At 44.7% G+C, this 16,270-nt stretch overlaps 1 protein-coding gene and 1 long non-coding RNA gene across 2 annotated transcripts; one reads left to right on the top strand and one right to left on the bottom strand.

Moving 5' to 3' along the window:
- Positions 1-61: 61 nt before the first annotated feature.
- On the top strand, positions 62-3,001 carry LOC120534473. The gene is made up of 3 exons (XR_005634761.1): positions 62-142; positions 1,884-1,947; positions 2,974-3,001. It is a non-coding gene; the product is annotated as an uncharacterized LOC120534473 (long non-coding RNA).
- Positions 3,002-7,848: 4,847 nt separating this feature from the next.
- On the bottom strand, positions 7,849-8,643 carry LOC120534685 (gastrula zinc finger protein XlCGF9.1-like). Its single transcript, XM_039762275.1, has 2 exons — positions 8,159-8,643; positions 7,849-7,981 (listed from the first exon to the last, which is right to left on the bottom strand). Exons 1-2 carry the CDS (start codon positions 8,641-8,643, stop codon positions 7,849-7,851), a joined length of 618 nt encoding a protein of 205 aa, XP_039618209.1.
- Positions 8,644-16,270: the final 7,627 nt, after the last annotated feature.

Raw genomic sequence — 16,270 nt, 5'->3', positions numbered from 1 at the left:
TCACAAAGCACGTTGCGTTTGATTCCGTTTACGTGTACGCGCACACGACTACATGAACGTGCGCGCAACTGCCCGTCTTTTCTTCTCGGTCCTCCCTTGAAACGGAGAATGAAAGATTAAGAAAACTAATTTGCAAAGTGACGTAGGTGCTATAAAAGCGCAATCCGTGTGAATATTGTATTTTGTCTTAAACATAAAGCTGTCTTTTGGTGAAAAGTTTGTAATGATTCAAATCCCGATATAAGATAGCCTACGGTTGGTGCCTAAAACTGAAAACTTTCATTTCTTTTACGTGGATTGTCTATATTCACCCGTGGGCGGCGGTAAGCGAAGCCACTAACATCATCCCCAAAGTGATGCTCGAATCTCGGTCGCCCGTCTTTTCGAGTTTTATTTTGGACGGTTTTAACCAGTGTTCACAGAACAAAGCGTTTCGTAATTTTTACCAGAATGGCACTTGTCCAACCCGTCACAAAAACGTGGCAGATCGGCACGGGAAAATCCAAGGCGCATACGAATTGAGTGCTGAACCTCCGTTGGGTTCGTCAGTTCACAACCTATTAATGCCAATCTAAAAAACAGCCTTCAAAAAAGAGAAATTCTGGAAATTATAGGATAAAGTGTGATGAATCTGTTGAGTGCTTGCCTGGTTGTTTTGAATGCACTGACTGGTCCGAGTTTGTGCCGACACTGATGAACTGACAAGCACTTTAAGCAAATATATACAAATTTTGAGAGGACGTCATACTCCTTAAATTAGTCGAAATAAACCCAAACAAAAAGACGTGGATTTCCAGAGATTTAAAAGAATTGATAAACAGAAAAAACAGGGCATTTCAACATCCTTCCATCCATCCATCCATTATCCAACCCGCTATATCCTAACTACAGGGTCACGGGGGTCTGCTGGAGCCAATCCCAGCCAACACAAGGCACAAGGCAAGACACAAAACCCCGGGCAGGGCGCCAGCCCACCCCAGCATTTCAACATGAAACATTAAATAGACAAAAAGGATGAAATGTGAAATCAAGAGGGCAGCGCTGAAGCTTAAGGACAGAATAGAGAGAATAAAATTGTGGACTGATAAAGAGGGCTCATAGTGGAATGGCTGGTATTTACGCTCAAATGCAATAATCGAGTTGAACAAACAGGAGTTTAAACTGAGTATCAGCCAGCTCAAAAATTCAAAGCATTCTATTCAAGATTTGAGACACAGCAATTTGTTACAAGAAAGTTCTCAAAACTGAGGACTGGGGGCAGGAGACAACCCTTCTTTGACCAGAACGATCTCAAAAGAGTCCTTGAAGAAACTAAAATTAAAAAAAGAACAAAGTATAAGTGGATGTCTGCTTCACTCCTGTGCAGAGCTGCTCTCTCCAATATGACACAGCATATCTGAGATATCTCAGGATTTAGAGACAGGAAAATGGTTTATTTCATTAGAAAAAACAAGATACTCAAAAGCCAGTGGCCTTAACTTCTCATATTGTGAAATCCTTTGAGAAGTTAACTTCTCAAGAGAAGTTTTGACAACACAACTACTTAACAAAACCCAGGCCTATCTGGACCCACAGGGGTGAGCAAAGAGGGTAACTTATAGGATACCACAGCAACACTTCTGAATTTACTATACAAACACTTGGAAGGACTAAAAACACACACAGGATTGATGTTTATTGATTTCTTATCCACTCAGCTTTACATTTTAATTGACAAACTGATTGATCAATTGGGTGTGAACCCTAATTTGCTGGGGTGGATTCTGGACTTGTCACAGAACAGAAAGAGTGAGTGTTAAAGGTGGTTTTGTCTGATAGTTTAAATATGTGTATGGGTACACAGCAGGACGACTGCCTATCATGTCTTTTGTTTATTTTTATAGAAATAACTGCAGGAGTTCACACAAGGCCAGACATATCCTGAAATCTGCAGATGACTCCCTCATTGTAAGTCTTCTACAAGAAAACGGGGGGCAGCTATGGATCTGTTCAATGGTGTGATCACTCTTTTTTACTGCTGAATATTTTTAAGACCAAGAATATGGCTGTAGACTTTAGGTGCTCCCCTCCTTCCACTGTCTCCACTGTAAGTAGAACACTACAAATATCTTTGACAACAGGCTAAACTTTGATTTTTGACACGGAACAAATTTCTAAGAAGGGAAAGACAGTGGAAGTCTTTCTTAGGAAACTCAATTGTTTAAAAGTGGACAAAAACATCATGACACTTTTTCATAAGTCTTTTGTTGAATCTGTTGTTACATTTGATCTTAAATGATGGTTTGGCCACCTCAGCATTAATAATATAAACCATATTATATTAACAATGTTGTAAAAACCAGTAGTAGTAGTAGTGGTCGTGTTGTAAAAATCAGTAGTAAAATGTTTGGCTTACAAAAGACCCCATTACTGAGCTGTATTACAAACAAGGTAGATAAAGGCCAAATCAGTTCTGTCAGTTTTTCTAACTAGGAAAAGAAAATCCGAGCACATTTCTCCAGTTTTAATGTCACTACACTGGTTATCTGTGTCATTCAGAATGGACTTTAAAATTCTGCTTATGGTTTATAAAGCCTTAAATAATCTCGCCCCATCTTATATATGAGAATGTCTGACACGTTATATTCCAAATCGTAACCTCAGATCCTCAAATGAGGGTCTCCTTAGAATTCCAAGAACAAAACTTAAAAGAAGTGGTGAGGCGGCCTTATGCTGCTATGCACCAAAAATCTGGAATAGCCTGCCAATAGGAATTCACCAGGCTGATACAGTAGAGCACTTTAAAACACTGCTGAAAACACATTACTTTAACATGGCCTTCTCATAACGCCACTGTAATTAAAATCCTGATACTCTGTATATCCAACTCATTATAATAACTATTCATGGTGGCTCTAAAATCTGTACTAACCTCTACTCTTTCTTCGGTTTCCTTTTCCGGTATCCTTTTGGTGGTGGCGCATCTACTCAAAGCATGGATGGATTAAAAGCCAGAAGTCTGTATGACCATCAACATCAAGGTGACTCCGTGAGAACCCTAACTACAAAGAGGACTATTTAATTTATGTTAGGTAGAATGCCCAGAGAGGAATGGGTGGTCTCGTGGCCTGGAACCCCTGCAGATTTTATTTTTTCTTATTTTAATTTCTTATGTTGTCTTTTATTTTTCTTTTCTTCATTATGTAAAGCACTTTGAGCTACTTTTTGTATGAAAATGTGCTATATAAATAAATGTTGTTGTTGTCAGACAGTGGCCATCCTCTTTCTCCTAAATTTCAGCTGTTGCCATCAGGCTGCAGGTTTAAGCAACAGATTTCAAAACTCTTTCATTCCTACATCTATAAATATTTTGAATTCTGTTACTTATAGGAATGCTGCCGATTTCTGAATTATTATTTTGTGTACTACTGAAGGTAAATATTATTTTTTATATTAATAATGAGTATATATGTATATTATATATATATATTGTGGTCCCGGCGGGGCTGGAGCCGTCCGGGACGCCAGGAGGATGTGAGGAGGGCTTGTGCCTCCTCCAGACCGTGAGGCGTCCGTCCTGGTTCTGTTGGGGCCACGGGTCGAGGGCATGGAAGCCCTACCCTGTAGGGGCGTGGTCACCGCCAGGCGGAGCCCCAATGCCGGTTTATCCCGTACGGTCCTCGGCTGGGGCTGGAGCCTGGCGGGCGCTGAGGACCGGAGGAGGGCGAGTGCCTCCTCCAGACCGAGTGGGGGCGGCCATCCTGGTTATGCAGGGGGCCTCGGGTACAGGGCTTGGAAGCCCAGCCCTGTAGGGACCCGTGGCCACCGCCAGGCGGCGCCCAGTGCCTGTTTATTCGGGAGCCCGGCACTTCCGCCACACCAGGAAGTGCCGGGGAAGACGACAGGGGCGCCGGGCGGCTTCGGTGCGCAGCCGGCATTTCCGCCACACGGGGGTGTGTCCGCGGGAGATTGCCGGGGAGCAGCTGGAGCCCATCCGGGTTCCTATAAAAGGGGCCGCCTCCCTCCAGTCGTTGACAAGAGTCGGGTGGAAGAGTGGCAACGTCTGGAGGAGGAAGGAGGAGGTGGGAAGAAAAGAAAAGAAAGAAAGAAAGAAAGAGAGAGAGAGAGAAAAGGAAAAGAAGAAAAGAGAAGGCATTGGATTGGCCTGGACTAAGGAGTTGGGGTTGGTGAGCGAATTGTGAAAAGATAATGGAAAATAAACCTGTGTTTGTGGGTGACATCAACGTGTCTGCCTGTCTGTGTCCGGGGCGAGGTTCACAATGGCGCCCAACGTGGGGCCCTCTGTCTGTGCCAAGACGGGGACCCCAAAATAAAAATTTTGTGAACGGCCCGGAGCAGCAGGCAACCCCGCACCGGTTTCGAGGGTGCGAAGTGCTCACGGCTCCCGAAAGACGCGAAATTCCCCAGATCGCCACCGGAATGCGGTCGGATGCCTACCTGGTGCGGCAAAACTTCAGTGGACGTTGCAGGGGTACAGCGGTCTCCTGTGTGGCTGCTGCCCATGAAGACGTCCTGGACGGCGTGGCGTATGTGAAGTCCATGCCGGGGCGGGTGCCTCGGTCAGAAGGAATCCGGGACGTAAGGTCCCTGCTTGCCGACGGTCGGCCCGGGAGGGCACATCAGAACTCGCGTTTAGCAGGCAGGAGCTTCCCGGGTCCAAACGGAGGGCAATCGCACGCCGATCCGCGGCGCTTTGTGGTCACCACGACGGCGAAAGAATCTGCCATGGAGAAGGCACTGCAACCCGAAGAGCCGGAATGGCGTCGCACCAGGAGGAGAGGAGCCAAGATGGCCGCGGACCGGAAATTCTTCCCTGAGACGGGCACGGGATTGGACGGGGTGTCTTGTGTGCCCGCCAATGATTGTATAGAGGCGGGACCAGGGAACGTCCATCTCGTGCCAAGGAGAGACCCGATTGGGCTGGAGAAGCCTCACAGGAAGCAGGCGGCGAAGACTGACAAGCAGGTAGGTCAATCGTCAACTGACTTTCTGTGCTTGTCAATGTTGCAGGTGCTAGGTGCCATCCAGGCTGAACTGCTAAGTCTGAAGGAGACGGCGGGCGCGTCAGTGACGTCAGAAAGGCGCGACGCTGAAATCTTTGGACGGACTGGTACCGCGGAGACGGTAAGTGGAATCGACTCCGTACAGCATAAAGGAAAGCCCACCGAACTCGGCCGTGATCCGAATGAACGGTATCAAGTAGGGGGCTGTCCGACACTGCAGGCGTCGGTGAATTCTGTATGCAAGGGGAGGGGAGTGAAAGCGAAAGGGTTAGCAGGACACGGGCTGATGAGTGCCCTGGGTCCTAGCGCCCGATCCCCAAGCCTGCAACAGTCTCCGTCGCTCTATAGGGACGCAAACCGGACAGGGTCTGTACCTTTCCCATAGGCAGACTCAAGCCGTTATAGCGTCCCAAAATAAAAAGGGGAATCGAGGGGTGAGTGCCGATTTCCCCGATAGGCAAGGTCGTCCTCTGTGCGGGCAGAGGAGATCCCCTGGGCGGCTGGGCGAGAGCGGTGCCGCGCACAACGAGCGGACGGGCATGGAACCTGCGACGGAGGACTTCAGCAGGCAAGTCAGGGGCTGTCGGAAGGGGGCGGGAGCACTGCCGGTACGGAGACCGGCAGGGCACTCGGGGTGAGTGTCCTGGCAGTGCTTCTGGCCCTCTTTTTCCTTTTTCCACAGGCACGAAGCCCCGACGAGCGCTGGGGACGACGTCGTCAGGGACCTGCCCTCCTGAAATGGGCCGCTCCGAGAGCTCCACGCCGGGAGGCCAATAGTGTCCCGGCTGCGGGGAACAGCGGGGGCGAGAGCGGCGCAGACCATGGGGGCACGTTTGCGCCGGAGGGGGTGCCGAAGACGGATGTCCCAGGGTGCCGTGTTGGGCCCTGGGGACATAGTAGGACCCTCACCGGGGACGTGCTGCCCTTTCGGGTTGTGCCGTTCGGACCCACGTGTCCTCGCTAGCGGTGGGGCACTGTGGTCCCCGGCGGGCTGGAGCCCGTCCGGGACGCCAGGAGGATGTGAGGAGGGCTTGTGCCTCCTCCAGACCGTGAGGCGTCCGTCCTGGTTCTGTTGGGGCCACGGGTCGAGGGCATGGAAGCCCTACCCTGTAGGGGCCCGTGGTCACCGCCAGGCGGAGCCCCAATGCCGGTTTATCCCATACGGTCCTCGGCTGGGGCTGGAGCCTGGCGGGCGCTTTGGAGGACCGGAGGAGGCGAGTGCCTCCTCCAGACCGAGTGGGGCGGCCGTCCTGGTTATGCAGGGGCCTCGGGTACAGGGCTTGGAAGCCCAGCCCTGTAGGGACCCGTGGCCACCGCCAGGCGGCGCCCCAGTGCCTGTTTATTCCGGGAGCCGGGGAAGACGACAGGGGCGCCCGGACGGCTTCCGTGCGCAGCCGGCATTTCCGCCACACGGGGGTGTGTCGCGGGAGATTGCCGGGGAGCAGCTGGAGCCCATCCGGTTCCTATATAGGACGCCTCCCTCCAGTCGTTGACAAGAGTCGGGTGGAAGAGTGGCAACGTCTGGAGGAGGAAGGAGGCGGTGGGAAGAAAAGAAAAGAAAGAAAGAAAGAGAGAGAGAGAAAAGGAAAAGAAGAAAAGAGAAGGCATTGGATTGGCCTGGACTAAGGAGTTGGGGTTGGTGAGCGAATTGTGAAAAGATAATGGAAAATAAACCTGTGTTTGTGGGTGACATCAACGTGTCTGCCTGTCTGTGTCCGGGGCGAGGTTCACAATATATATATATATATATATATATATATGGTAATACTGGTTGTGTCTTGGATTTCTTTCTTGTGTCTGTGCAAAGGTGTCTCATGTTTTCTACTTTCTTGCTACAAGCAAACTTCCTTCTGAGACAAATAATTCAACCTAACTTCTACTGCAGTATGTCTTGGCAACTTCCTTAGTACCTTATGATTTATTTTTATACCTCAATTAAAGACTAGTATTTATAAATTCCATCTGTGTTCACATTTTTCATGACACACTTTTGATCAAGATTGATACTTTCATTAGATGTTAGCTCCCCATTAGTGGAGGCTGCTTTGGCACACTTATTCCGGCCTAAATGCCATCCTGATGTCATCAGAAAATTGTTTTCCCCTAGAGAAGCTGCTCATTCAGTTGCCGCCTGTTCGAGACGTACTGTTTTGGGTATCTTTGAAGCAGAGGCAAGTGACTATCTGAGGTTCTGATTCATTTAGAGAGCTGATATTGAATACGTGGCTGAGATTACTCAGGAGGATGCTTAATGGGTTTAATTCCAGACAGAACAGTAGAGGTGACAATAAGTCCTGTTGAAATATTGCACTTTTTCTTCTGGTTTTAGGATCGTGATCCATTCTTTTGTTGTGATGAAGCTGCAGTGTTGTTTTTCCAGTAAGGCATGGTTCTTGAAATGACATTTATCAGAGTGGAATGGATTTTCCAAAGACTCAGACATTTCATGATCCAGATTTGAGTTATGCTGTTAGAAGCTTTTTTTGTTTTGTAATTAACCCATGCCACCCCAAGGTTTCTGCCTTTCTTGCAGCATTTGATTCTCTCCAGCGTGAGCTCTTCTGTGCCTCTGGAGGCTGTTTGTGTAGGTGAATTGTTTACCACATTCAGAGCAACAGCATGGCTTCTCCCCAGTGTGAACTCTTGTGTGGATCAGAAGTGCACTCTTTTGTGAAAATTGTTTGCCACATTCAGAACAATGGTATGGCTTCTCTCCAGTGTGAACTCTTGTGTGGTTCTGAAGGCTGCTAGAGCAGGTAAATCCTTTACCACATTCTGAACAAGAATATGTCTTTTCTCCTGTGTGAATTCTTCTGTGCTTCTGAAGGTTGCTGCTGGTGGTGAATTACTTGCCACATTCAGAACAACAGTATGTCTTCTCTCCCGTATGCATTCTTCTATGGACTTGAAGGCTACCATGGGTAGTGAACTGTTTGCCACATTCAGAGCAACATGGCTTCATTCCAGTGTGAATTTTTCTGTGGACGAAAAGGTTTGTGGCAGTAGTACATTGTTTGTTACATTCAGAACAACAATATGGCTTCTCTCCAGTATGAGTCCTTATGTGGTCCTGAAGGCTGCTAGTGCACGTGAATCTTTTACCACATTCAGAACAGCAATATGGCTTCTCTCCAGTGTGAATTCTTCGGTGGTACCGAAGGCCGTTGCAGGTTCTGAATTGTTTTCCACAAGCAGAACAATATGGCTTCTCTCCATTGTGAATTTGCCTGTGGTATGGAAGACCATAGCTGGTGGTGAATTCTTTGCCACATTCTGAACAATAATGTTTCCTCTCTCCAGTGTGAACTTTTTTGTGGTCCTGAAGCCTGCTAGTGCAGTTAAATCCTTTACCACATTCTAAACAGCAATATGGCTTCTCTCCTGAGTGAATTCTTGTGTGTCTCTGAAAGCTGCTCAATTGTGTGAATCGGTTGCCACAATCTGAACAACAATATGGCTTTTCTCCAGTGTGAATTTTTCTATGCCTCTTAAGAGTGCTCATTCGTGGGAATCGTTTGCCACATTCCAAACAATAAAATGGCTTCTGCAGTGTTTCACTCTGTTTACACCTTTTCCCGTGTTCCTGTTGGACTGTGGTGGAGTCTGAAAGGATATTCAGAGTGGTGGTCTCGCCTACCATTCTTAATTTCATAATCGGCAGAGAATCATCTGACAAACAGGCTAATATCACACTCTCTAATCCAGATGTCAGTTTCTTTACATCCGTTTCCTTTGTTATCTGCTGTGATAGGCATTGAAGAGATGTCTGAGCCAGTGAGGATAAGAAGGAGCTGTCATTGTCTTGTAAAGCTGCAGGGGTAAAAAAAGAAATAAATGTGACTTTAAAAGAGATCTGTCAAAGTCAGTCCATGTACTTACAAAAATCTCTCAAATTCATTTTAGCGATTTTCATTTGATTACAGTCTAAGTGCAAAAGAAAAAAAAAAACATTGAAAGCACAGAGTCACAGAATTATTTTATTTGCTAGCCATCCTCCATTAATATATTTAAGTGAAACTTAAGAAATTCACATAATTTACTAAAGCATGTTATGTGAGAAACATGAGGAGGCAGAAAATCATACAATAGTTTAACATGAAGAGTCTCCCAATGTAGGAATTTCATATTGTGAGTTATAACTTTTTACAGAATGAGAACCATTCATGTAGTCATGGAGGAGAGAGAAGAATAACAAGAGGATCAGGTACAAGGGCAGGCACAGGTATACAGTCAGGGGTGTTTGTTCATTAAGGGCCACTGGGGGGGGTCACACCCAAAGTGGATGATGTGCAGAATAAGTAAGAAGTTAAATGACTGAGAGAAGATTATTAAAATGTAATTATAAAACTGTGTTATTGAGAATATTCTTAAAGCTCAACAGAGTCCTGTTGCAGAAAGCTATATACAGTTAGGTCCATGAATATTTGGACAGAGACAACTTTTTTCTAATTTTGGTTCTGTACATTACCACAATGAATTTCAAATGAAACAACTCAGATGCAGTTAAAGTGCAGACTTTCAGCTTTAATTCAGTGGGTTGAACAAAAACGATTGAATAAATATTGTGAGGCAACTAAAGCATTTTTTAACACAATCCCTTCATTTCAGCTCAAAAGTAATTGGACAAATTAAATAACTGGAAATAAAATGTTCATTTCTAATACTTGGTTGAAAACCCTTTGCTGGCAATGATAGCCTGAAGTCTTGAACTCGTGGACTTCACCAGATGCTGGGTTTCCTCCTTTTTAATGCTCTGTAAGGTCTTTACTGCAGCGGCTTTACTTTCAGTTGCTGTTTGTTTGTGGGCCTTTCTGTCTGAAGTTTAGTCTTCAACAAGTGAAATGCCTGCTCAGTTGGGTTAAGATCAGGTGACTGATTTGGCCATTCAAGAATTTTCCACTTCTTTGCTGTAATAAACTCCTGGGTTGCTTTGGCTGTATGTTTTGGGTCATTGTCCATCTGTATCATGAAATGCCCGCCGTCCAATCAATTTGACTGCATTTAGCTGGATTTGAACAGACAGTATGTCTCTGAACACCTCAGACTTCATTCTGCTGCTTCTGTCCTGTGTCACATCATCAATAAACACTAGTGTCCCAGTGCCACTGGCAGCCATGCACGCCCAAGCCATCACACTACCTCCACCGTGTTTTACTGATGACGTGGTATGCTTTGGATAATGAGCTGTTCCACGCCTTCTCCATACTTTTTCTTGCCATCATTCTGGTAGAGGTTGATCTTGGTTTCATCTGTCCAAAGAATGTTTTTCCAGAACTGTGCTGGCTTTTTTTGATGTTCTGTAGCAAAGTACAATCTAGCCTTTCTATTCTTGAGGCTTATGAGTGGCTTGTACCTTGCAGTGCACCCTCTGTATTTACTTTCATGCAGTCTTCTCTTGATGGTAGACTTGGATATCGATACGCTGACCCCCTGGAGAGTGTTGTTCACTTGCTTGGCTGTTGTGAAGGGGTTTCTCTTCACCATGGAAATGATTCTGCGATCATCCACCACTGTTGTCTTCCGTGGACGTCCAGGTCTTGTTGCATTGCTGAGTTCACCAGTGCTTGCTTTCTTTCTCAGGATGTACCAAACTGTAGATTTTGTCACTCGTAATATTGTAGCAATTTCTCGGATTGTTTTTTTTCTGTTTTTGCAGCTTAAGGACGGCTTCTTTCACCTGCATGGAGAGCTCCTTTGACCGCATGTTGTCTGTTTTACAGCAAAAGCACCACACCTCAAATCAACTCCAGGCCTTTTATCTGCTAAATTGATGACGTAACGACGGACTTGGACACACCTGCCCATGAAATAGCCTTTGAGTCAATTGTCCAATTACTTTTGAGCCCCTGAAATGAAGGGATTGTCTTAAAAAAATGCTTTAGTTGCCTCACATTTTTATGCAATCGTTTTGTTCACTCCACTGAATTAAAGCTGAAAGTCTGCACTTCAACTGCATCTGAGTTGTTTCATTTAAAATTCATTGTGGTAACGTAGAGAACCAAAATTAGAAAAAAGTTGTCTCTGTCCAAATATTTATGGACTGTAAGACATGTAGGAATTCATTTTGGTTCCTGCTCCCCAACGGTTTGCCAAACACTTGCTAGCCCATAATTCTTTTCTCCATATGATGGGTAGCACTGCTATCGGTCGACCCCATAGGCTCCCGTTCAATTTATGTGTGGTATGCAGCCTGCATGCTCTTCCTGTGTTCTTCTTGCTTGTTATTTTTCACCTCAAACCCAGTAGATCTAAACATGAGATATTTTCTTTCAATTTGGGGAATTATTAGATGATAGACTCTACTATCTATGGGTGGTTGTGAGGCTTTTATTTTATTTAATGTCTAATTGTTCTGTTTTGTCAGACAATGATATTGGAGGGTTTTATGATGCTTTGGGGGTCACATTTATAAAACCTTAGTTGGATTTGAGAGTGCACATAGCAACAAACAGGAAAATGCATACAGCAAATAAAAAAATAAATAATCTGATACTTAAACCAGTTGCATGCACATTTTTAAGCAATTTACCCTTTTTAAAATCACAATCACCTTGTAGGATGAGAACAGGCATCCCAGTCGGGAAGGAGGATGGTTTATTACCCAGATGGGATGGATTGGCTGGCTGAAGGAAAAGAGAACTTTGTGCCCAGCCAGTATAAAATAATGGAGGGACCAGCAGAAGCCATAAGTTAAGAGCAGCTCTATTCCCCCACACACCAGGTGGCAGTAGTCCTCTTGTGGCAGCCCACAGGGCTGCTTGGCAGTGGGAGTCCAGGAGTGCAGCCCTGCCAGGGTCCCTGGTGCTGCCAGAGAGTGCTCTAGGGAGAGGATATCCCTACTTTTTTATGGTCTGGAAGTGCTTCCAGGGAGACATGGTGTGGCACCAGAAGCATTCTCAGGTCTAGCTTAATCAGGAGCCTGCTGCCTCATATCAATGAGTCAGAGTCGGGAGGCCACAGGCAACACTCAACAAGAGGACGAGAGGAGGAAAGAATTGTTGTATATTGTGGGTAATCTTTGGAAGATGATTGTTGAATAGGTGCTGTGGATAAATAAATATCTTTTATTTTATCTCAGTAATGTGCTGGGTAATACTGTGTCTTGGGTTTGGGGCTCAGTGGTGCCATCTAGTGGCTACAATGTGAATACACCTTGATCACTGCCTGGTTGTCATTTTAAAACCACCACATATGGGCTATGCTAATGAACCTCATACATATGCAGTCACAATGCTGCAGACCTCATTGGCTGGGAGAGGAGCCTCATCCAAGAGACACGAGACACCACTACACGCATTTGAGGTGTCCTATGGTGCACTCCATAACTGAGCACTCAAGAGCAACTGAGCTCTGGGAGTCGAGGAAAGGTGTAAAGAGCCAGTGTCTGAGTGGGCAGCCACCATTTCCTGGCACATAATGACATGACTGCTGTTACAGTGAATATTATAAGCAACACTGAGGGTTCTGTCAGTTATGTTACCAACAAGCCAGCCATCACGTACAGCAACTTCAAATAAGTCACCCCCCAAATCTACTTTGCCTCAAAATAACAGACTCATAGGTTGGTCCAGCCAACTGAGCCAAGGCTTTTATCAGTTTCATCTTGGCGTCACAGATTAATAGAAAGTCACTGCTTACGGTTAACAAAAGCAGCAGCATTCTCATTAGATGCCATTTTGTTCTGTCCTGCTTTACGTCTATTGCAGGAGGACAACAGCGTTGGATTTTTAAAAAAAATGGTTATGTCTTCAGCTCATTTCAGATTTATTGTCACATCTAAACAACACAATGATATTTGTGAGGGACAGTTGTACGTTACTGTGCTGATTGTACACTTGCTGGCCTAATTCCTCAGCTAGAAAGAACACAGCCACACCAGAGAGTAGATAAACACCCTTTTCCAGCTTGCTTCAAGTACTTTAATAGATGTGTATGCGGGGTATCTAAACAGAAATAAACGAATATGATAAGTGCACAAATAAAAATTAAATACATATATGAACATAACTAAATGTCAGAGTGACATAGTATTCAGGAAGAGCAATGTAAAACTAAACATCAATTACTTAACTTTACGTATTGTTTAATCAAACCAGTAGGTGGCACTATTGACCAGAATAAAAGGTACACCGTAATGCGCAAGACGGCAATCTTTTACCAAAATAAATAAATAACATTTACATTTAATACTGCCAAAATCAATACATTTTAATGTCCTGGAGCGAAGTAAAGTACAGCGCATCTCTCCCCAAAGGTCAACAGTGCAAACTTAACAATATGTTAATTTGCAAACAGCAAACATAGCCATAACAGCACTTTTTTATACTTGTACTGAATATCAACATAAGTTGCAACATTAGCTAAGATATTAAGTTACATTGAACACTGCAAAAAAGAAACAACTTACTTGTCAGTAATGCACAACACACAGTTACAAAAGGTAGCAGCAAAGTATAACTTGGAAAAAACGCAAACAAGCAAGCAGAGACAGCGAGCACGTTACAATTCAGGAATAAAACGCCGTGCATGCGCAATAGTCTTGTGGGGGCGTGTCCTTGCCTAGGTTCAGCATAAAGCAGGGAATTTTGTGCAATATTCGTATCTGCACGCTTGACTGACATCCACCACACTGCCACTGACCTAGTCAAGCGGACCAAGTCTCACTCTGTTGTTCATGTAAAATATAACATCACGAACAACAACAGGTAATGATGAGCAGAACAGCAGAGTTTTCCCAATGCAGTTTTCAACATGAACTGCTAAATTTGCTTCATATGTGATTTTTGCAGCCATGAAACTCGTTAAAAAGACACATTTTTTTGAGATTTTAAAATTTTTTTCAGAACGGAAAGAAAGGAAAAACTGTAAACTCTTTGTAGACCCTTTCTCAGAAAATGGTCTGTAGTACTAGGGTCTTGTACCGTGTTAGCCATGATAAATGTAGTGACAAGTCAAGTAAAATGACCCCCTTTATTGGCTAACTAAAAAGATTACAATATGCAAGCTTTCGAGGCAACTCAGGCCCCTTCTTCAGGCAAGACGTAATACAGAAACTGAAGTTCCCTGTTTTTATAGCCACACACCAGGATAAGAAACAGTTATCTTATCCAAAGATCTTGACCATACATTGTTCTTCTCTCTCTTGTTAAATTAATCTTAGCCTGAATGAACCTATTCATTTCTTACATTTAAGATTTTTCATTTAAAGATTTACCAGTGTTGTTTCTTGTCCTAGTGTGTGTCCTATTGTAATGAAGAAGGGGCCTATGTTGCTCTAGAAAGCTTGCATATTGTAATCATTTTTAGTTAGCCAATAAAAGGTGTCATTTCATTTGACTTGTCAGAAAAGGGTCCAAATGAAGAGAAATGGGGAAAACGCATCATTTGGAAATGTAATATGATGAAATACTCTGACAATAAGACAAATAGGCAGGGATGCCCTGTTCCTTGCAAACCCTGACACAACTTGGACACTGGGCATCTCTCAAGATACCAACCTAAAAGTAAAAATCAGTGAATATTTATTTACAATAAGTGCAATTAAAGCCCAAAATACAAAACAAAAATCCATACTGTGTCATTTAATATCATACACAGTCCCAGTGACAAAACTAAATAACTATAAACATAGCAAATTATTTAAAAATGTTAATGTACTGTTTTTATTCACCAAATCAGTCCTTCGTCTTAATTTGTTCAATGACTCTACTCGTGGCTATGGCTATTCCTTTCTGAGAATTTCCAAAATGATGACCCCTCATTTAAACTGTGGCACACTACACACCTTCATTACTGGCACATGTGGTGTTATGGGTCCACAGCTCGTTGAGCAAAGGCCATTCATTTTAAATCACCGCACCCGAGGCGGCTTCGTGAGGGGCGATGTTAGCGAGCCGCGGGGCAGTCGTCGATGTGGGCGTTTCTCACCGTGTGCACAGGTGAGGAACTGCCCACATTCGTGATTGCTCCCGTGGCTAATGCTACAGCTCTGATGGCCCCTCAAGTTTTAAAAGAAGCGCGAGTCGGTTTTGGGGGAAGAAAAAGAAACGATCGGGGGTGAAAAAAAGAATTGATCGGAGAAAAAAGAAAAAGGAAAGAAAGGAAAAGAGGACGGAGGTTACAGGGAGCGAGGAAGCAGGCGGTGCGTGCGTGTGGTGAGCGCACGATCGAGGGCAGCTGTAGGGAAGATGGGTGTTAGGCCAACACCCAGACGTTTGAGTTGATATTGCTCCCGCTGAGTGACCAGGTAGCGGGAGTGCCTAGAGGAAAGCGACGAGCCGCAGAAGGCCGCGGAAAGGCAGCGGAAGTCGGGAGGCTTGGTGGTGGAGTCCCCAGTGTGTGCGTCCTGGTCATTGGTGGACATCAAGTCTCGGGGACTGGGATGAAGCCAGGGATCAGGAGGTCTCCAGTCTCGCGAAAGTGTAGAGGAGGGCAGCTGCAGAGAGCGTCTTGCCTGCTGCTTGGCCCAAACGGGATAAGCAGGTGAGACGCTACCAGAAAAGCACCGGATTTGTTATTGTTTTAAAGACTGCTTCCTAAAGAAGATTTTAACCTTTCGTTTTAAAGGATTGTTTTTTTTTCTATTTATTGTTATATTAACCTCCACGTTCTTTTAATGGATTATTTAATTATTGAATGGACTGCACTTTATGAACACTTTTTTTAATAAAAGCACTTTTGCACTTTTTACCTTCCCCTTGCTGGAATTATTTGCCTCCATTGACTAGCTCACTCGGTAACATTATCGACGGTGTTGGGTTCAAGGGTTCCCAAACAGCCATGGGAGCGTGGAGCCAGAACCCACATCGTCACAGCACAACAACGTATTTTGTATGGCATTACCCCCCCAGATCTGAACTTCAACTTAGTCCAACAAGTGTTCTGCTTAGCATGCTGTTAATCTGACTGCATTCATACTGAAATGTTTACTTGGTCTAATTGTAATCAATGCCAGGCATGTTAGGGTTTCTGCTATCATAAAAAATGTGTTTAATACTAAACATGCGAGGAAGAAACCTCCAAGGAAGACAGGAACAGTTTAATCAATCAGTCTTTATTCAGACACTGGTGAGTACATGGATTCATGCGTTGCAAGGCAGAACAGCACAGATTCCCCTTTTTGGTCGGCTTTATATATTTTTTCCTCCCTCTCCTTCCCCCTATTTATCAAAAAAGCATAATATCACTTATCTAGGCATTTCATCTTATATTGCGCAAATCAGCCATCCGTTTCTGTTTTGTGTACGTGTCATATGGGGTCCTAAAGA

Source organism: Polypterus senegalus, chromosome 8 (assembly GCF_016835505.1).
Source record: "Polypterus senegalus isolate Bchr_013 chromosome 8, ASM1683550v1, whole genome shotgun sequence".
NCBI lineage: Eukaryota > Metazoa > Chordata > Cladistia > Polypteriformes > Polypteridae > Polypterus > Polypterus senegalus.
The sequence above is the reverse complement of the archived record's forward strand: the minus strand, read 5'-3'. Positions and strand labels throughout refer to the sequence as shown.

What these genes read in the sequence shown, in the direction of transcription:
- LOC120534685 (XM_039762275.1), bottom strand. Translation starts at nt 8,643, where the DNA reads ATGGTAGGCGAGACCACCACTCTGAATATCCTTTCAGACTCCACCACA. An exon ending in AGAACCTGCAACGGCCTTCG is followed by an intron (nt 7,982 to 8,158) that starts GTACCACCGAAG and finishes TTTCGTCCACAG; the next exon opens with AAAAATTCACACTGGAATGA.